The sequence below is a fragment of the Oryctolagus cuniculus genome, chromosome 3 (assembly GCF_964237555.1).
Source record: "Oryctolagus cuniculus chromosome 3, mOryCun1.1, whole genome shotgun sequence".
NCBI classification, from domain to species: Eukaryota; Metazoa; Chordata; class Mammalia; order Lagomorpha; family Leporidae; genus Oryctolagus; species Oryctolagus cuniculus.
The window spans coordinates 129433731-129456622 of record NC_091434.1 but is presented as its reverse complement, the minus strand read 5'-3'; the positions used below and the strand labels follow the sequence as shown (position 1 = coordinate 129456622).

Here is a 22892-nt window from a genome sequence, read left to right as displayed (position 1 = left end):
GACTTGATAAAGAAATTATGGGACATGTACTCTATCGAATACTATACAGCAGTCAAAAACAACGAAATCTGTTCATTTGCAACAAGATGGAGAAATCTGGAAAACATCATGCTAAGTGAATTAAGCCAGTCCCAAAGGGAAAAATATCATATGTTCTCCCTGATCGGTGACAACTAACTGAGCACCAAAGGGGAAACCTGTTGAAGTGAAATGGTCACTATGAGAAACAGTGACTTGATCAGCTCTTGTCCTGACTGTTGATGTACAATGTAATACTTTATCCATTTTAGTATTTTCTCTTTGTTTTGTTCTAGTACTATTGGTTGAACTCTGTGATTAACATACAATTATTCTTAGGTGTTTAAATTTTAACTGAAAAATGATTCCTGTTAAATATAAGAGTGGGAATAAGAGAAGGAGGAGATGTACAATTTGGCACATGCTCAATCGGACTTGCCCCAAATGGTGGAGTTAGAATCATGCCAGGGGATCCCCATACAATCCCATCAAGGTGGCATGTACCAATGCCATCTCACTAGTCCAAGTGATCAATTTCAGTTCACAACTGATCACACTGATAGGTCTAAGAGTCAAAGGGATCACACAAACAAGTCCAGTGTCTGCTAATACTAGCTGATAGAATCAAAAAGGGAGAGAACAATCCATCATGGGAAGTGGGATACACAGTAAACTCATAGAATGGCAGATGTCCTAAATAGCACTCTGGCCTCAGAATCAGCCCTTAAGGCATGCGGATATGGCTGAAGAGCCCATGAGAGTATTTTAGGCATGGAAAGCCAAGACACCCTGGAAAAAAAAAAGGAAGACCTAAATGGAAGATCTCTGCAAGTGAGATCCCAGTGGAAAGAACGGGGCCATCAAAGAAGGAGGTACCTTTCTCCGAAGGGAGAAGAGAACTTCCACTTTGACTATGACCCTGTCGGAATAAGATCGAAGTCAGTGAACTCAAAAGGCTTCCATAGCCTTGGCAACTCATGACTAGAGCCTAGGGAGATTAGTGACACCATAAACAAGAGTATCAAATTGTTAAGTCAACAACAGGAGTCACTGTGTACTTACTTCTCATGTGGGATCTGTCCTTAGTGTGGTGTCCAATGTGAAGTAATGCTATAACTAGTACTCAAACAGTATTTTACACTTTGTGTTTCTGTGTGGGTGCAAACTGATGAAATCTTTACTTAATAGATACTGAATTGATCTTCTGTATATAAAGATAATTGAAAATGAATTTTGATGTGAATGGAATAGGAGAGAGGGGAAGATGGGAGGGGTGTGAGTGGGAGGGAAATTATGGGGGGGAAGCCATCGTAATACATTAACTGTACTTTGAAAATTTATATTTACTAAATAAAAAATTAAAAAATTAAAAAACCTTGCAATACATTATCATTCAATATTTTATCAATTTAAAAAAATCTTCTAAGAAGCATCTATATATATAATATATAATATATAATATATATAAATAATCCACAGTCTTAGGAAATTATCTCAAGAGTTAAGAAAGAATATTATTAGGGTAAATTTCAACTATAAAATTGCATCCTACTGTCCAAGTAGTGAAAAATCAAAACAGCAAACCAAAATAAATACAGCAGATACCAGTCCAAAAAAAAATCAGAAATTCCATCATTTTCTTTGCCGCTCGACAAAGGCAGAAAGATCAAGTCTAGTGAAAAACAGGCTTTCTAGAAGCAAGAAACAGCAGAGAGACAGCAAGATGTGGAGTTGAGGGTATCAGGCTCAATCCCTTCTTTGTAGGGTGTTGCATTCTGCACCTCTCTTCCACTTCCACCTTTATACTCTGCTTTTGCTTTTAGCAGTGTAGACTGAGCTAATCATTCAACTGATTCCTTTGTAGGCCACAGTCAGCCATAGCTACTATTATTACATATTCCTTTGGTTAGTCTTTTTCTTACTCCAAGATATTGAGTGGACATGCTGTATTATGTAGTGGCTAACATCTCTAGATGATAAATTGAGTCTCAACTTCTTTCTCGAGTTTGACTCTTCATGCCATTACTAACCACAGTACCTTTCCTTGCACCATTTTTTCTGCCCCCTTTATGCTTATTCTCAAGTTAGTTTAGACCTCTGTTATCCTTTGTGAAGTCTTTTGTGAAAATTTCCACTAAAAATACATTGGAGATACAACTAATATCTCTTCCCCTTATCTAAAGCTTACTATTTTCAAATAGTTAATTTACACTGTGTTAATTCTTTGTAAGTGACACTTCTTATCTATACTAAATTACTTTTTGGTATCACCTAAATCATGGTTTCTCTAATAGTTTTTACCATGCCCCACACTAAGAAATATATTTTATGTTACAATAAAATATACAAACACATAAACACACACAGAATTAAAAAAATATAGTGACACATACCATATTCTATTTTCCTGGTCAAAACCTCTCAAATTGATTTTATAAATTACAAATCATATGAAAAAATATTCCTCTAAAAGAATTGGGCAATTATTTAGCACTTATTGATGAAAAGAAGAAAAAAAGATACAATTAGACTTAAAAAAAGGATCTCTAAATTTACAAGAGAATCTGTCCTGTCTGAAATATAGATATATATTTTATATATATGTATATTTTATATATATATATTATATATATATGTATATTTTATATATATATATAAAAAACTGAAGCACAAAACAGACTGACACTGCCACAGGCAGATTTCAAAGTATAAAAGTATAAAATTGGATAGCTATGATTAGCTTTCAGAAAATGTATATTTGTATTAATATACTTATCAAATTGCATTTTTCCTTTATGCTTCTGTATGTGTTATAGAAACAAAAAGATCTTAATGATGTTTTTACAATTTCAATAGACTAGTGACAAAACAACCAAAAACTGATGGAATGATGATGATTTTTCTAGAATTTTCTTACCTGAATTTCCCCCGTAATTGGATGAGAGACTACTTTTGTTGCATCAGTAGGCTGTAATATTAAACAACATACATTATATCAATAGATAAACTATTCATAGGATTTATCATTTCAACTTCCTTCTGAAATTAAATTCTATTTTGTCAGAGTAAATTGTCTGCATTTGTTTTTTTTTACATTTGGCTGCTTCAGAATAATGGTGTCTACTTATTTTCTCAAGACTTGTTGAATTTTTTAGATGTACAAATCTATTTTTTAATTTCTGTAAGCCTCTAATTTTATACCAGCAGATTTTTAAGAACACTTTTGGCTTTTAAGTATTTAAAGATTTAAAAAAATCTACATCATAATGATATGCAACAGGAAGGCAGCTAAGTGGATCTGCTGAACTGTAGGTACCTGCAAACAACTACCCGCTGCCCTCCCGTGTCATTCTTTTCTCCTACTTGTCAATCAAAACATGCCTTTTCCCAGGATACTTCTGTTTCATGCAGGACCTGGGGGAAAGGTGCCATTGAAATATGAATATTAAGCTCCATGGGGAATTTTATAGAAGTATCATAAAACTCCCAGGTGACTTCATATCTGTAGAGGCAAACCTTCAACCCACCATCATTGCCATCTCATAAAACGAGGTGCTGGGAGCTGCTTTCTCTTTCTTCTGCTGGAGACCACAACTCAGGGGGCGGTGCTGGGAAGTGCTCTCTCCTTGACTTCTCCCATCCCCATTCTTTCTTGGTTCACTGCCTACCCATGAGGGGTATCTCTCTGTGGGGAGCACCTACATTCATTGTGTTTGTGTGTGTGTGTGTGTGTATTTGCTTTCTCAACTTTTGAATAAAGAATTCTTCTCTTTGTACATGGCAAGAACCTGGAATAATAATAATAATAATAACAACTATATATATACATATATAATTATATATATTATATATACATACTGCACTCCCCTGCAAGAAGAATGAAAAAGGCAATACTATGTTGTCCAGTTGTAAAAGCATTCAATAAAAGGTTAGAAGATTAAAAAAAAAAAGAATGAAAAAGGCATGTTTTAGTTAACTCTATCTAGGAGCATAGGAGGTACTTTCTTTCCAGTTAATCAATCATTTCCTCTCCCATCACACTCCTTAATGAATGATGCATCCCATTTTGTGTAGGTTCTCATTACTTTAATACATTTCGTACATCAATGCTGCACACATGGCTGCAAAAGGAGACGAGGTCCTTCCCTGGCCCACATCTATAGTGGGATTTCAGGCTATTCCCTAACTTTCCTAAAGGCAGCCACCTAACTACCCCATCAATTCATGTCTCCTTTCATTTATGTAATATTGTGTTGTTTTAATAGCTACATGGAAAAATCCAAAATCTATAATATCTATTATTTGTTTTCTTCCCATTTTTCTTGTACTCGTATTCTATAAATGAGAGCAGTCAAAAGAATATGCTTTTATTCCAAATCTTGCTCTGTGAAATAACTAAAGAATAAAAGTAATGTGATCATTATTAAAGTGATAGGAGCAGGGATTAAATTTTCTAAGCTACATATTCTTTATGAGTTCAGCTCATTTATTTTAAAAGTACTATTTTTATTATTTATTTTAAAATTTATTTACTTGAAAGAGTTACAGAGAGAGAAGTCGAAACAGATACACACACACACACACAGGGGAGAGAGAGAGAGATTATATCTGCTGGTTCACTCCTCAAATGGCAAGGATTTCTGGTTTGAGTAAGTATACTTCCATTTTTTTTTTTAAGATTTATTCAAAAGGCAGAAGAACAGAGAGAAGGAAGACAGACAGCAAGATCTTCCATCCATTGGTTCATACCCCAAATGGCAGCAACAGCTGGGGCCAGGCCAGGCCAGGCCAAAGCCAGGAGCCTGGCACTCCATCCAGGTCTCCCACATGGGTGGCAGGGGCTCAAGCACTTTCCCAGGTGCATTAGCAGGGAGCTAGATGGGAAGTAAAGCATCTGGGACTTGAACCAGAGGTGGCTTAACCCACTGTGCCACAACGCTGGCCCTGTAAGTACCATTTATTAACACCAAAAAGGTACTTTGGATTTGCTGTTGAATAAATTGTATTTATTTAGTAACCATCTTGTTTAAATTTCAAGAAAGTGGAATTAAAATTAAATCCAGAGGAAAAAAAGGACCACATAAGTTCCTATAAATATTTGTCTCTTGATTCAAAATTCCAGGGCTGACGTGTTATGCAGATTAACAAAACAACCATTTTAGAGTACCAGTTCCAATCCCAACTGTTCTGCTTTGGATCCAATTCCCTGCTAATGCGCCTCAGAAAGCAGTGGAAGATAGCCCAAGTACTTGGGTCCATGCCACCCATAAAGGAGATCTGGAAGTTATTCTGGGTTCCTGGGTTCTGCCTAGCCTGGACCCAGCTGTTGCTGCTTTGGGGTATAAACCAGAGGTTAGAAGATCTCACTGTCTGTTTCCCTGTCCATCAATCTGCCTTTTAAATAAATCTTCAAAAAAAATTGGAAGTATACTCAAACCAGATATCCTTGCATCCTTAACACATGAAAATTGAGGAATAACTGATATAAGAAGCTGAAATAAGAGTGAAACAAAGAATTTTAGCTCATTTGATACATGATCATGCACCTAGAATTAATGCAGGGAATAAATTTACGAATCATTTTTAGTTGTTCTGGGGTGCTGGTATCTACACAGTGGTATATTTTAAATTATGGTGGGTAAAAGGGCAACATCTCTTGGCAATAGGGTGTGCAAATGACCCATTTGAGGTGGCTACATTTTAACATTAGCCCAAAGTTCTTTTCTTTGTATCTTTGTGAGGCTGTTTTTGTTGACTGCTATGATAAAAAGGTAGTGCAAGTGGGATCAGTGCAGTGGAACAGGAAATGAGAGCGCTATTCTGGATCCGATCCCATGGTTTGAGAAGATGTTCAGTGCCCACCAGGTGCACATTCCCAATGACGGGTAATTGCAGTCCTTAACAATAAAATAAAAAGAATGTATTAATTTGCATTATTTTTCCCAGTGGCTACTAAGCTGCTAGGATATAAATAGTTATTAAATTATTTGGTCCTAACTACTTAATAAATAAATCCAAATGTCTTAGGTATTTGGGCCTAAGTGTGGCATGAAAAAAGTATTGAGATACTAAGGGTACACTTGTTTCACAAGAGAATATACAACTAACTACTACTTACTAAGAATTATTTATTTACACAATAACTTGGAAGAAATTATTCACACTTGAAAGATAAAATGAAGAAATACTGGTCAGAATTTGAGATAAAACTGTTGCAGGCAATACTATAAACATTGGACAAGATAAATTCATATTGAATTAGTTTTTTAAAATAACTAGTTTTTTTTTTAGATTTATTTTATTTATTTGAAAGACAGTTACTGGGAGAGGTAGAGACAGAGAGAGAGGTTGCCCATCTGCTGGTTCACTCCCCAAATGGCCACAACGGCCAGAGCCGCACTGATCTGAAGCCAGGAGCCAGGAGCTTCTTCCAGGTCTCCCAAATGGGTACAGGGGCCCAAGGACTTAGACCATCTTCTACTGCTTTCCAGGGCATAGCAGAGAGCTGGATCAGAAGAGGAGCAGCTGGAACTAGAACCGGCACCCTTATGGGATGCCAGGGCTTCAGGCCAGGGCTTTAACCTGCTGTGCCACAGCGCTGGTCCCCTAAGTTATATTTTAATATGTGCATTTATTTATGCTTAAATTTTAAAATTTATTTTACTTGAGAGAAAGAGAAAGACAGCAAGAGTTCCCTTCTGCAAGAGCTGAGAACTCAATCCAGCTCTCCCAAAAGGATGGCAGGGACCCAACTACTTGAGCCATCACCACTGCCTCCTAAGGTGTACATTAGCAGGAAGCTGGAGTTGGGAGTGGAGGTGGCACTCAAACCCAGGCACTTTGATATGGAATGCAGTGGCCCAACTGCTGTACTCTACATTTTATCATCAATTCAAGGTGACTAAAATCTGTTAATTCAATATCTTATATTTATATTCCCCAAAAAACACCACTGTATAATTTAGAGAATAAAAAGATCTTATTTTGTGATTTCCAAAGCATCAAATAAATGCATTTAAAATATATAAAATATAACCATATACATAATCTATATAATTTAAACATTTAGTTAAATTTATATATCTACTTTTTAATTTTTTTTAATTTTTTTTTTTTGACAGGCAGAGTGGACAGTGAGAGAGAGAGAAAGAGGGAAAGGTCTTCCTTTGCCATTGGTTCACCCTTCAATGGCCGGTGCGCTGCGGCTGGCGCACCACGCTGATCCAATGGCAGGAGCCAGGTACTTATCCTGGTCTCCCATGAGGTGCAGGGCCCAAGCACTTGGGCCATCCTCCACTGCACTCCCTGGCCACAGCAGAGAGCTGGCCTGGAAGAGGGGCAACTGGGACAGAATCCGGCACCCCGACCAGGACTAGAACCCGGTGTGCCGGCGCCGCAAGGTGGAGGATTAGCCTAGTGAGCCGCGGCGCCGGCCTATATATCTGCTTATAGTGAGAATAAAGCAAGTTAATAAATTGATCATTTATGAATAATTAAAATTTTAATAGTCCCCAGCCATTGAGGCCATTTGGGAAGTGAACCAGATAGTAGAAGACCTCTCTTTCTTTATCTCTTCCTCTGTAACTCTTTCAAAGATAAATAAATAGGGGGCCGGTGCTGTGGCATTCTGAGTAAAGTCATCACTTGCAGTACCAGCATCCCATATGGGCACCGGTTCAAGTCCCAGATGCTCACTTGGATCCAGCTCTCTGCTGTGGCCTTGGAAAGCAGTGGAAGACGGCCCAAGTCCTTGGGCCCCTGCATACACATGGGGGACCTGGAGGAAACTCCTCGCTTTAGATCGGCTCAGCTCCAGCCATTGCAGCCAGTTGGGGAGTGAACCATCAGGTGGAAGACCTCTCTCTCTCTCTCTCTGCCTCTCCTTCTCTCTCTGTGTAACTCTGACTTTCAAGTAAAAAAAATAAATCTTAATAAATAAATAAATATTTTAAAAAAGAATATACTGAAGTAGTTCTATTATATTAATAAGGTTTATAATTTAATATTTGGTTACATGGCAAATGAAATACAAAGAAGTTAGGCTATAATTCTCTAATCATATGAGGAATATATGATATAATTGGACACATGTCCTCTTACAAAGAAGATTCAAATATGTAAAGATCACTCCCTATTTTTATACTCTCTCTCAATATGCTTTTTTAACATGTGGTTTGGAAAACAAATAAAAGAAAATGTTGCTTTTTATGCATACCACATGCTGATGGGTCAAGAAATATCATTAAATCAACTTATTCATTCCACAAAAATGTTTCAAGAAAGTTGGTACCTGCTAAATGTTAAGGATAAATAAAAAACAAAAAAGAATGAATAGGTAATAATTTCTGTCTTTAACAGTGTTAGCACTACTACTACCAATACAGTTAAGTAATTTGTATACAAGTACTATCCAATAGACTACATTGTGAACACATGGAATTTTTTAAAAGATTTCTCTATTTGAAAGGCAGAGGGCAGAGAGAGAAAGAAAGACAGAGATCTTTCTCATCAGCTGGCTCATTCCCCAAATGGCTACAACAGCCAGTTCTGACAAGCTGAAGCCAGGAGCCAGGAGGGGCCCGAGTACTTGAGCCATAGTCCACTGCCTTTCCAGGTGCATTAGCAGGAAGTTGGATCAGAAAGTGACAAGACAAGTCTTGAACTGGCACTCCAATATGGGATGCCAGTGTCTCTAGCAGTGGCTTAACTTGCTGTATCCTGATACCAGCTCCTTCATGGGTAATTTAACATCTTCTAGTAGTCACATTAAAAACTTGAAAATAAGCCAGTAAAATTGATATAAATAACACATTTAACCCAATTTACCCCAAATATTATCATTTCATCATGCCATCAATATAAAAATTAGAATAATTTACATTCTTCTCATATTAAGTCTTTGAAATTTGGCACATGAATCACATATATAACAAGTCTCAATTAGGATGTGCCAGGTTTCAAGTGCTCAATTCACATGGGGCTGGCTAGCAACCACTCTATTGGACAGTATAGCTCTATAACTTCACAGTTGAACAGTAAAACTGCATAGGCCTGTGACCTTAACATAGGTAATAATTACTCCTGCATATCATAAAATAGGTCACTATAATTTCCTTAGTGTTTGTCCCACTACACTTGTTTTCTTCTTTGAATCATCCCATAATTTACATGTTACAATGAATCACTTTTGTACTCCCACATTATTATAGACTCACAAGTGACCACTTGTTTAAATTCACAAATATTTATTTATTTTGTTACTGTTCTGTGTAGTCCACTCAACTCTGTGCTAAAGGGACTGTAGAGAAAAGATATGAAATGGTTCTTGGCTCTCAAAGAGCTTGCAGCCCAATGGGGAGGGTAAAAAAAGCAAACAAGTAACTACAATCAAGGTCCAAATTGTCTTCAGAGATACATAAAGCATCTGAAACTATGGAGGAAGGAGACAAAGATAACTTCTGACTTTAGGGAAGGATTACAACAAATAAATAGTTCCTGGAGAAAGGCTATCTGCCAGTCCTACTTCACTTCTGCACAAGGCCCATCACTGGCTCTTCATTGTTCTGGTAAAGGCCAAACAACATACAATGGACAGCTTGCAACCTCCTAGGCATCTACCTTATTTCTTACCCTTGTAGCTTTTTACACCTCTGTTCTAGGCATGTGGTTTTCTGTTCCTGCTTAGATTGTTAGCCCCCTTTTCTCCCTTTTACCAAAATGCTTCATTTAGTTAAGCACCAGCTTTCCTAACTCCACTGTCACTGGTCCCCTCTCTCTACTTCTTAGTAACTTCCAACATGGGACCATCAATGAATTTATGGACCCATCATTCTTCATCTGTAATTAGATGAACACTTCTCAAACTTTAGGTATCTTCACACTTGGAGAAGTCAATAAAATCCATGTAGCATGGCCCATCTCAGAGTTTCTGATTTAGTAGCTACAGGGTTGGGTCTAGAATTTGTTTTTTCAACAGGTTCCTAGGTACCGTTGAACCTGAAGCACATTTTAAGAAACACCAGTGTACACGGTATGAAGGGGAAAGGCTTTATCTTGGGTATAGAGCATGACTCCTGAATTTTTTGAAAAAGATTTATTTATTTATTTATTTGAAAGAGCAAAAGAGAGAGAGAGAGAGAAACTGTCATTTGCTGGTTCACACTCCAGATGGCCACAACATCTGGGGCTGGGCCAGGCCAAAGCCAGGAGTCAGGAGGTTCTTTGTAGTCTACCAAGTGAGTGTCAGAGGCCTAAGTACTTGGGCCATCTTCTGCTTTTCCCAGGCCATTAGCAGAGAGTTGGATTGGAAGTGGAACAACAGGGATTGAACTGGCAACCAAACAGGTGCTGCAGGTGGCGGTTTAACTTGCTATGCTACAACACTGTCTCCATGACTCCTGAACTGAAGTGGCACCCAAAAATGTCTATGAGAAGTGGGAATGAGTTTAAAACACTCATAAATCAAGTACTTATTTTAGGGCTACTAATAAAGATCTGACGTATGCTTACTGTGATAATCTCCTCCAGGAAAACCATTTGATTAAATCCTTTCAGAATCAGTTGAGACATTGCCCTGAGCAGAGGTGGGGCAGAAGGCATTCCAGGCAGCAGGAATATCTTAAAATCCAGAGGGTGACATAATCAGATCGTTGTGTCACAGATCTTAGAGTTGTGATGCAGTTAAAGATACAGTGTGTGAGGGGAATTAGGTGTCAGGGGAGTTAGAAGTAGTTAAGGCAATAATGTCAGCAAGAATATGGCTTTGCTAAAGAAGAGTGACAAGCTCAGAAAACACGGAAAATTACTAGTGACACATTAGAAAATTCAAATTCACCGGATTAAGAATCATAACCTCATTGGGTAATGTGAATGAAAAGAATCAACAATGGTGCTCTAAAATTTATGCTTGATTTCCTGAGGATGAAATCAGGAGTATCAGGATGACAGATTTGCAGGAGAATTATAAAGTACTAGGTTTGGAAGCTTTGCCATGCAGAGTTTGTCATGTCTGTATGTCTTCTCAGAGAAATTAAAAATATCAGTTTGTAGGGCCAGCGCTGTGGTGCAGTGGGTTAACACCCTGACCTGAAGGGCCGGCATCCCACATGGGCGCTGGTTCGAGACCCAGCTGCTCCACTTCCAATTCCAGCTCTCTGCTATGGCCAGGGAAAGCAGTAGAAGATGGCACAACTCCTTGGGCCCCTGCACCCACATGGAGACCTGGAAGAAGCTCCTGGCTCCTGGCTTCGGGTCGGCGCAGCTTCAGCCGTTGTGGCCATCTAGGGAGTGAACCAGAGGATGGAAGTCCTCTCTCTCTGTCTCTACCTCTCTCTGTAATTCTGTATTTCAAATAAATAAAATAAATCTTTAAAAAAATATCAGTTGGTAGCTCAGGAATTGTAAATAGAATTAGAAATAAAAAGCAAATAAAGATGTTTGAAGGCTAAGAATGACCAAAAAGAGATTTAAGACTGAAATATTTTTGAAAAACCGAACTAGTATCTCATGGCTAATATGAGAAAAATTTCTAAAATCCCGTATCTTTTAGCTTTGTGTTTGAGGTTGAAGCCTCTTCTATTTCTGTGATGCCCCATTCCTTATCATAGTACCTAATAAGTAGTTGGTTACATTATTGAACACAAGAAAAATGTCAGCACATGAAAAATAGAAGCAATATTGCATGAGTTAGTAATTTCTAAATTTAAGAAGTGACTGTCTCCAAATTATTTCAAAGATAACATGAAAACATGTAAAAAACAGAAAGTAGAGTTAATCACATTGGTATTTTAGTGGGCTGATACACACATTATTTTTTAAGTAACTATTCAAATAGAACCTCCATAGGTAACTCTTCAATATTGACACATAATCGTCTGTGGTTAAATGTAGGTGTGTTAACATTTATTTTGAAATATCAGAACTTTTCTTGAAATTACTTTGTTGGCAAAACTTTGTGGTATTTGAAAGAAATCATTTTATGATACCGTGGTTAAGATGAATCCACCTTTGCTGCTTGCCTCTGAATATAAGGTATCTTGGTGATGTGTGCTATATTTTTATACTTAGTAAAGCACACTTGGTTTTCTGGTGTCCATCTTATTTAAGCATAGTCTGTCCTTCCCATCCAGGTTAACACAAAAACACAAGCCTTTATTCATGTTCAAAAAAAAGAATATTGTGGTCTTTATTGACCAAAAGGACAGTTTCTCTATAAGGGATCATATCTGTGATGGAAAAATTACAAATTGTCTACATTTTCAGTTGCTTTTATTAGGTTAAAAATTAATTCTATGTTACCTTTTAGTTCCCTAGCAACTTTAAAATAATGGCACAGGAAATCTTTTTTTCAAATGAGGATGTGCAACAAGAGATGGAATTGGGGATAATGTTCAATGTGGTGAGAATAGGATATTGGTTTTCCTTGCTTCTCACTCTCCTAAATTTCCTTTATGCCCTTTTATTTATATTCTAAGAAACTCTGATGTGACATCTATCTTTTTGTTTCCGAAAAGATGCAGAGGTAATGTTCTCAATGCAAAGAAGCTCAGATTCATACAAAGACAAATAAGAAGGTCCAGCAGGGGATGGGGTTATGCACAGCTTGCAATGCTGGCATCCCATATGGGCGCCCATTTGAGTCCTTGCTGCTCCATTTCTTTTTTTTAAATTTTATTTTTTATTATTATTTTTTGACAGGCAGAGTGGATAGTGAGCAAGAGAGACAGAGAGAAAGGTCTTCCTTTGCCGTTGGTTCACCCTCCAATGGCCGCCACGGCTGGCGCGCTGCGGCCGGCGCACTGCGCTGATCCGAAGGCAGGAGCCAGGTGCTTCTCCTGGTCTCCCATGGGGTGCAGGGCCCGAGCACTTGGGCCATCCTCCACTGCCTTCCCGGGCCACAGCAGAGAGCTGGCCTGGAAGAGGGGCAACCGGGACAGAATCCGGCGCCCCGACTGGGACTAGAACCCGGTGTGCCAGTGCCGCTAGGTGGAGGATTAGCCTATTGAGCCGCAGTGCCGTCCTGCTGCTCCATTTCTGATCCAGCTCCTGGCTAATGTGCCTGGGAAAGCAGAAGATGATCTAATTCTTTGGGCTTCTGCAACCACATAAGAGACCCAGATGGAGTTCTAGGCTTCTGACATTGGCCTGGCACAGCCCAGGATATTATGGCCATTTGAGAAGCCAACCAGAGGATGGAAGAGAATTCTCTCACCCTTGCTGTCACTCCCTCTCTCTCTGTAACTCTGCATTTCAAATGAATACTAAACATCTTTTTTAAAGAACCAGAAAATATGAAGCACCACACACATTTTTCAAATTCCTCTTAATTACCACTGGAACATTTTAACAGATATAGAGATAAACCATCCCAGAACATACTCATCACTTTTACACTCAGAAGAGGGAAAATGTTTTTTGTTTTGATACATTAGTAAATGAGAAATCACAGGAACAATTCAGAATACTTGGGATAGTTTACTTCTGTCTTTTTGTCTGAATGAGGAGTTAGAAAGAAGCAATTCCAAGGCCACAGTGAACACTGCCAGGTCTCACCTTGCTGCTGCTGTGCTTCTTTTTGCTCACGGAGGGTGACCCTGGCTGCCCAGGGCTGGGGACTGAACTAGATCCTGCTGACGTAGGACCCGAATGCACGTGAGATCCTTTTTCAACGACCGATGACAGAACCAGAGGTGACTGCTGTAGCGAAACCTTCTGGAGCTCTGCAGCCAGCTGCTTAGGATCAACTCCTGGGGATTTCGCTTTGTCCACTACAACAAGATGAATTGGATTCACACACGTCTCCGTTTCATTGGTGTTGGTACTGAATTTCATGGAACTTACCTAATATGACTTACTTATAAAACACTAACTTTAAAAATTAGATACATTTAATTGCACCTTTATATATTTTTTCTAAAGAAGTTCAGAAAGTTCAGACAAGAGTGACCCAATGCAGAATTACAAAAAACTGTTTTTCATGTTTTATATAGAGAACTGCAAGAATGAAATCCACTATCATCATCCGCTTTTCCTTCTCAAACTTTTACACATTTCTTTATCCAAGGGGGAAACTTAAAAGAGTATATTTGCATTTGCATATATAAATAAATTCTGTGTTTATAAGTATTTATAAATTAAACATATAGAAATATATATTTATAAATATAAAAACTTCCAATAGGACTTGGCATGTTTTGTTTTGCGCAGTAACTCCAATTCCCAGAATTGTGGCTGTAAGCACAGGAAATACTCAAGAGACTTAATAAACAATGGAAAAACTGATATTTTAAATCTTACAACTGATCTAACAGAAATGTAGATTATATTTGTTATTTAAGAAAGAGTTAGGTCTATTTCAGTTGGTTCTCATGAAATTACACTTTAATTTTTATTTGTTATAAGAAGGCAATTAAAAGGCTCAGGAATATGTGATTCAAAACCCAGTGATGCAAAAAAGAAACAAGTATTATTTAAATAAAAGTGATAGAATGTTCTAAAGAAATGGCTCCATGTATGTGTGTATATATATATATATATATATATATATATATATTTAACCCCATCTCTGTTTATGTCTAGAGCTTTATCTACACCTACATCTATACCTAGTCCATTGGGACAGCGGACTGTTGCACCTACCAGCTTTTGGTGGCTCATGAAGCTCCAGGTGCTGAGGATTTTCTGAATCTGATAGCATATTGAGGTCCCTAAAAATTAAAACAAAACATTAAAAAAGAGATTGAAGAAGCTTGATACGAAAGGCACTTTTTTCCAACTACCCTGAATTTTTTTCAGTAGATAAATGAGAAGTGGTTAATGATATAAAGCAACTCCAAAGCATGCTCACCCTTCTAGCCCAATATATATTTGCAATGCTGTTGAAAGTCAGAGCTGATAAAAATGATTATTTAAGGTGAAATCTTTATGGATTAAATGTAAGTTCATTTTGAAATACTATATGCCTCCACGAACTCTAAATGTGTTTAGGCTTTCATTTAAATGAAGTATGTTTCAATAAAAGCATGACAGGGGAGAGCTATTGACATAATCAGAAACTAAATTAGCTGAATTCTGTCTACCCTGTAGGCTTTGATTCTGAACACAAGAAATCTATAAAACTTGTATTCACTTCATTTTCTAATTACAGAAAATCTTGCTGACTGGCAAAGGTTCCACCTTAACAATTTTAAATTAAAAGAGCCATGAATAGCCAAAAAATGGAAACAGAAAGATGGGGAAAAACTCACAGTCTTACACATATTTCTGCTTCCCCACTTTGCTGACTAATGATACTCTGCACTTCTTCATATGTTTTAGAAGTTAAAGGAATTCCATTCCATTCCAATACTTGCATCCCTAAAAAGACAAATTTGAGTATAAAATCAAACACGTGTACTCTCTCTAGCTTGGGCCCATAGGGCATACAAGACATTTCTTTGCATTTAAAAATCAACTCAGCACACCATTTCAGAGGACAAGAGTTCAAAAACTGCTGGAACATGAAAATCAAAACCATTTCGTAGTTTGAGCTCCTCAACTTACCTGAACACATAGAATAAATTTAAAACATAAAAAATTCTGCTTTTGAAACTATTTAAATATTATCAAACACATGCATTATTCTGTTCACACTGTTAGAAAGAAAATATTACTGAATATACATGGCTCAGATTAAGTGTTTCAAGGGAAAAAAGAAACATCAAGCAGTTAGAACCACCAAAAATATTCTGCTGTAGGGAGCAAAGTATGAGTGTGAACTTCTGGATCCTAACATGGAATGGGAGTGATAGAAAGTCTACACAACTTCCTTGCGAAGCTCACCTCCAGAATTGTGGTGCCTTCAACTTTGCCCAGATAAAACAGGTGGCCACATCGTGTCTTTCCCTTACAGTAAGTGCCAGACAGTCCTGAGCAGAACGTTTGTGCTCTCACAGTAGTAGTAGTATAGGGCCTTATGCTCACAAAGGCCTCATGCATGGTATCATGTTCTGCTGTGGTTATTTGGAAATTCTTAATAATGTTTGAACAAAGAAACTACATTTTCAAGTAACACTGGGCCCTGCAAACTATGTAGCTGGCCTAACCTAGCCAGGGTATTTCATTTCTCTGCTCCATTTAGAAAGGTAATTTCATACAAAAGAAGAAAAGTAGTAATATCATTGATATTTCAACATTTCACATGTAGTTTCTTTGGTCCATTTTAAATGCACAAAACTAATTTAGGGGTATGTAAAACCTCTAATGTCTGTATGCTGTAACTCTGCTATAATTTACATCAAAGGAAATGATTTTGAGCAATGAGGTTGTTAATGAGCTTCACAGAAGACTACATGAAATTCCCTTCTGTGCATCCCTGGCTTCATTGGGGAATTCTACTCATGCTCTGTACCTTTAAAGGTTTTGATGGCTACAATGCAGTTTGGGAAGTATATGATTAGTGTCAATCGACAAAGGGAAATGCTTTTACACTAGAGTAAAATGGCAACAGAAGACCATAAAGAAGGCGCACAGTAACACAAACAAGATGACTTTCTGTAACTTACTCCAAGAAAACTTTACCTTCAGAGGGGCCTTAGGTTTATTTCAACAATCCCAAGCTGTTGTACACATAAAATGAGAAAATTATATAAATAACAGTGAAAACACTGCTAAAGAAAAAATATGGCACACTGAAAGAGGAAAACAAAGCATTTTTTTTCAGTCAGGAAGGTACATTTATGAGCAAATGATTTTGAATGGAAACCAATTAATGCTGTTGTAATTCAGAAATTGCATTGTCACATTTCTGCAGATGCATATTCTATTGAAAGAATGGTCACATAGTTCATGCATTTCCTGATAGATTTACCTGTTCATTTTTAATATCTCAAAATAAGGGAGCACATTTATAAATCATAATTATCAATGAAATGAGAAGGGCTTCTAGATGTAAAAAGAAAAAATATTTAGTACTGTTACTAAATTTGTTGAAAAATTATTTCAAGGGCCAATGCTGTGGGCACAGAGGATTAAAGCTCTGGCCTGCCGTGCTGGCATCCCATATGGGCACTGGTTCAAGTCTCAGTTACTCCACTTCCAATTCAGCTCTCTGCTAATGTGCCTGGAAAAGCAGTGGAGGATGGCCCAAGTACAGGGGCCCCTACACCCACGTGGGAGAACTGGAAGAAGCTCCTGGCTCCTGGCTTCAGATTGGCTCAGCTCCAACTGTTGCAGACATTTGGAGAGTGAACCAGACCTCTCTCTCTCTCTGTCTCTCTTTCTGTAACTCTCTGTAACTCTTTCAAATAAAATAAAATAAATCTTTTTTTAAAAAAAGGAAAATTATTCCAGTAATAGGGGATTTATGGATATAAACCTGAGATCAGTCCTTACATGATCTTCTCTGTCCCCCACTAACCTGGACCACAGATGGAGCTGAGCTGCAGTGCAAAACATTCAGCCCATTATTTTATCTTGGCTTGGTGCCCATGGTAAGATACCACTAGGAAAATGACTAAATGAACACTCAACATTTAACAATTTTTCCCTTTCTATTGTCTAACTTCCTACAAACCCCACAAGAACCTTGCATAATAATAAAGAATGGAATATACAGGTCACTGCTCATTTATTTCATAAGATGGCTTTGGCAATTATGAGAAAGAAAATGAGGTTATTCAAATATCAGATATTTGACATATATTCATGAATCGTTAATCCTGTAACTATTTAAAATGCGTGTTAAATTTGTCAAGCATTATTATGCTTTGTTGAAATTCGAATAAAACAGTATTTTACCATTTAATGTAAGAAATTTCAATCGTAAGAAAGCTTTTAGCTGTGATTGTGTTTGAAAAAGATTTCCTGGAAGGCAGTATACACATAAATGATGACATTATTTAGTATTCTGATTGGACATTTATATTATCGTTATATTTAAATCTAACATGATGTATGTTAAATGATTTTTTTAAGTCTTAGAGTACACAGATAATAGAATTATATACCTAGAAAGCACCTGTCCTAATAGCTTGAGACATAAGCTGAATTTTTGCTGCATGTGCAACTGTGGTGATAGATTTATTGTTCAAAATATCAAACTTAGTAAGTTACTAAACATGAAAAAAGATAATAATCAGACAATTATGGGCCTTCAAAAAATCAATCAACAGAAAATATTCTCAAGTACACATTTTCATAAATTCTAGGATCACTTAATCTTGTACGCTCCTCAAACTGGCAAAAGCTATTCTTAATCCTTATAATATAAATGTTCATACTATGTTACTTCTTGATCTATGCTTAGTATTTGCTATTACGTAAAAAGTATCTTGTTGATTAAAAATTTTCAGTTAACAGTCAAAATCTTAACTAGTTTTTGGATATCATAACATATCACAAAGACACTTATACTTTCACATATTTGATTTATTTCACATGTACTTTCCTAGCACCTTGTATGTGGCAGACACAAAATTCACCACCTCCACTTATATTTTCTGTTGTCATAAATATTAATAAAAGTTATACTCTACTAGAAAAAAGTAGGAATATCTTGACAATTAGTAAAATAATGGCAGTTCAGAGAAGGAAATCCCAAAGTGTGGCAAGTATGTGAAAAAAAATCCTAGATTTATTAGTGATTAAGAAGTGCATAGTAAAGCTAAGAAGTGCAGAGTAAAGCGATAATGACATACTGCCTAATTCCTATCATACTGGGTGATATTTGAAAACCAGACAATGACTGTGCTGGGTGGGATGAGGGGTGAGGCCTCCCTGCCTTCATCCAGGGAGGTTTGCCTTGATACACTGTTGCTCTGGTTAATTCCCACTTTATGATGTGAGGATAGCATGAGTGGGACAGGAAGAAAAGGGAAACATTTTTTTATTAGAATGCAGATGAGTGCAATTCTTCCCTAAGGCTATCTGACAGAATACAGTTAAACTAAGAAGTCCTTTGCTTGGGTATGCATTTGTGGGGAGGCTGAGGTACCTGAAGAAATGGACACTGTGAGAGCAGAAAATACTCAGGAAAGAAATCCTTGGCAGAGGCTGAAGAAAAGCAGTTGTACCAGGAGCGAACCCTAGAAGGTGGATCCCTCTCTTAACATCCTTGCTAGTAAAAACAAGAGGGAAACAGGATCTCATCTACAGGGCAATGTTATTTATGTAGATTTAAGTGATATGCACTGAGGGAGGGAGGCTTGGGATATTCTTAGAATTCTACCTACAAACTATATTGAACCTGTTAAAAATTAATTAAAATGTACTAAAAAAATTTAAAAATAAAATACTAAAGTATAAAAGAAAATAAATTATATGCACACAAAATGGCATTATAAATTTTATAAACAAATGGCAGGCATCATATAAATTATAATAGTTTCCCAAAACGGGGAATAGTTGCCCACAGAAACAAAATACAAGGAAATAAATGTTAATCAGTGGGTGAATAAATGAAAATAACACACACATAGGAAAGGTCTAATGAGAATCTGATGCAAACGAGGTTCAAAAAACAAAAGGAAGTCTCATGTAAAGAATACTGTATATGTGCAAAAGTTATTTTTAATGTTTTGCATCTTTTCCAGACTAATATTATTAAATATGACTACATACTAATTTTCTTTCTTTTATTTTTTTTTATTTTATTTTTTGACAGGCAGAGTGGACAGTGAGAGAGAGAGACACAGAGAGAAAGGTCTTCCTTTTGCCGTTGGTTCACCCTCCAATGGCCACACACAGCGGGTACGCTGTGGTCAGCGCATGGCGCTGATCTGAAGCCAGGAGCCAGGTGCTTCTCCTGGTCTCTGGTGCAGGTGCAGGGCCCAAGGACTTGGGCCATCCTCCACTGCACTCCTGGGCCACAGCAGAGAGCTTGCCTGGAAGAGGGGCAACCAGGACAGAACCCGGCGCCCCGACTGGGACTAGAACCCGGTGTGCCGGCGCCACAGGTGGAGGTTTAGCCTATGGAGCCGCGGCGCCGGCTACATATTAATTTTCTACATGTGCACAACCACTCTCAGGAATGTTCCATGAAGCAGCAGCAGTAGGAATAAATTAGGTAAACTGGCTATTTTTCCCTAGTGACCAATAGATAAACCACCAATGCAAGTGGACTTTTGAGCACCCAGGACACTGCTCACATCAGTTATACTCTTTCATTCTTATGTTAGGCAGTATCAATTCATGAGAAATCCAAGATAGGTAGATTCGATTCTTTTTGAAAAATACATTTAAGCTTTGCACAGTGGCAGTATCATAGCCAATGAGGCTTATTTGAGGCGCAATCATTGCTAATTAAAAAAAACATTTAAAAACACTTCGTAATTTTGACCTATTTGTACATTAACATGAAAAGATAAAAAGGAAAAAGGATAGGAAAAAGGAAAAGGTGGGACCGGCGTTGTGGCGTTGCAGGTGAAGCCACTGCCTGCAACGCCTGAATCCTACATGGGTGCAGTTTTGAGTTCCGGTTGCTTGGTGTTGGCCTAGGAAAAGCAGTGGAAGATGGTCCCACCCATGTGGGAGACCTTGAAGAAGCTCCTACCTTCATTATGGCAATCTGGAGAGTGAAACAGCAAATGAAGATTCTCTCCCTCTGTATTTGTTTCTCCCCCTCTCTATGTAACCCTGACTTTCAAATAAATAAATACTTCTTAAAAAAAAAAAAAAGAAAAGGAAAAAAGGAAGGTGTAAAAAAATGGAGAGAAAGAATATATGGTAAAGGGATACTGGAATTTGGGTGTGTGTCCTGCTTATTTATAGGACACAGAGACACCCGCAGGGATAATAAAATATTCAGAACGCAGATACACATCATCAGGTATAAAATTTGAAGGTTGGGAAGTATCTTTTTGAAGAGCTAATCTCACAATAATATTATATTTTGTCATTATTCCTGTTGCTCTTGTTTTTTATTTTTGGTACACATAGTTCAAAGTTTAAAATGAAGTTTGAATACACAAAGTATATTTAAAGAAGCACCTGTTATCAGAGCAGTAGCATAGACACACATGCAGGGAGCCCTGTGTTAGCCTGATGAGCACGAATAAGCTGTGGGTGTGAAAACATCTCAGAACCTGAATTACTGGGTAGGAACAATTTTCACGAACTAAGACACTGTCTCTAAAGAGTCCTGGGGGTGGAAGGGAGAGAATCTGAATTTCATTTTATTGAACAGAGGCTCTGGACTGTTAAAACAGAAAATTTAAAAAATTCTAAGCTAACGAGTCTAATAATGCTTTCACATAGAACTCTGTGTGTAGACATGTGTGTGTAATAGTGTTGAAAATTAAAATCTGCCCCTCTCAATTAGCAGCATAGGCACCATTTCCAGAAAGACAAACATTCGATCTATCAGAGATGTGTTTTACGAACCACCTTGTGCTGAAAGCTGACAGTTGATAATTTCTCTTCAGTGCAATCAACTGTGGTCCCATTCAGCCTGGTTATTTACTAGCTGCATGCCTTAGAGCCAGTTGGTTAATCTGCCATGCTTGGCTCCCTCGAGGCAGATTATACTTGCTAGATGACTGCTTCAGCTTATTTCTACCCTACAGTAGGGAAAATGTTCTATGACAGAAGGAGAAGCAAAACAAATGCTGCTTTCCAACTTATGAAAATGCAATTTTTGACCTGCATTTTCATATAAGAAAATTTTAAGAAGTTAAAATTCTTAAATGCTCACATTGTTTTCAATTATTTCCCTTGTCTGCAACTTCACTTCACATATACAGTGAAACTTCCTCAAGCACAGAAATCACAACATCTACTTTTTTGTATCTCACATTTTCTTTCACTGCCCAGTCAATGGCAGTTGTTCAGGTTCTCCTAATTGGTTATGGGTCCCTAAGACTCCCACGGTGTCACTCTTACCTGCTTTCCTTTTCTCACAGTTTCCTGGATTGGTTAACTCAGGGACTAGAACACTGAACTTTGAATCTAAATTTGGTTTAAGTTTACATGCCAAGCAAAGTACATAGCGCAACTGCCATTCAAACCCCAAACTGATTTAAATCTACGATGCCAAACTAACACTGGATTAAATTTACTCTATATTTTCAAAATATGTGATATGTCACAATTTCTCCCCTCCATAGTATAAAGACAATGGAATTGCAAACTAATTAAAAGTTTTAAGGCAATTTTTAAAACGCATACTTTTCTACATTTTTTTTTTTGCTTTATACTATCATATGTGAATGAAATGTTGTTAAGCAAAAGTACTATAGTGATATTTCTATTCTTTGGGGAGAACTATTGATAAGCATTCTTTAGAGAGATGTTTTACAGCTTGGATACTTTTTAAAAAGCTCAGATGTGCAGACAATAAACTCTGTATTTCATATTTCAAATTGTCCCTGATTTGGGTTGTGATCATGAGCAATTTCCTTTTCCTGTCTCTTCTCTCATTTCTACTTTTTGTGAATAACAAGAAACTAAAATCAACAAACTATAGCCTATATATATAAACTCACAAATGAAATTAATTTATTTTTTAAAAATTTTAAACTAGATTTTGACTAGAAAAAAGTCAGAGAAAGATTAAGGTATCTAGCTGAATTGTTGGAGCTGATCCATACTTCTTTTCTACTGGGTATACTGAAACTATTTAGTCAACAACTGCACTCATCATATTTGGTCCCAATCACTTAAAAGTACAAAATAAAGAGATCTTCATACATTTTGCAGTATCATCATTGATGGAGGTTTATATAAAGCAAATGTGTAACAAAGCAGAAGTCACTCCCATTTTAAAGACTAATGTTAGGGGCCGGCGCTGTGGCAAGCAGCTAAGGTTGCTCTACTTCCGATCCAGCTCTCTGCTATGACCTGGGAAAGCAGTAGAAAATGGCCTAAGTCCTTGGGCTCCGGCACCCACAAGGGAGATTCGC

At 37.4% G+C, this 22892-nt stretch overlaps 1 protein-coding gene and 1 pseudogene across 11 annotated transcripts in view; one reads left to right on the top strand and one right to left on the bottom strand.

Annotated features, from left to right (window-relative positions):
- Positions 1-22892, bottom strand: part of PCLO (piccolo presynaptic cytomatrix protein) — a 526538-nt gene that overhangs the window by 106931 nt on the left and 396715 nt on the right. For 8 of the 11 annotated variants that reach the window (XR_007918164.2, XM_051842632.2, XM_051842633.2 and 5 more), the window contains 4 exons: positions 15264-15372; positions 14656-14723; positions 13570-13784; positions 2936-2986 (listed from right to left, as the gene is read on the bottom strand). Coding sequence is in view for 8 of the 11 variants with exons in the window: in XM_051842632.2 (XP_051698592.2) it covers positions 2936-2986; positions 13570-13784; positions 14656-14723; positions 15264-15372 (443 nt within the window). In the remaining 3 variants the exon portion in view is untranslated. Of the gene's footprint in view, positions 1-2935; positions 2987-13569; positions 13785-14655; positions 14724-15263; positions 15373-22892 lie in introns of those variants that run through there. The other 3 variants (XM_051842635.2, XM_051842636.2, XR_007918166.2) reach the window with 3 other exon arrangements.
- LOC138849205 (U4 spliceosomal RNA) lies at positions 20235-20347 on the top strand (annotated as a pseudogene).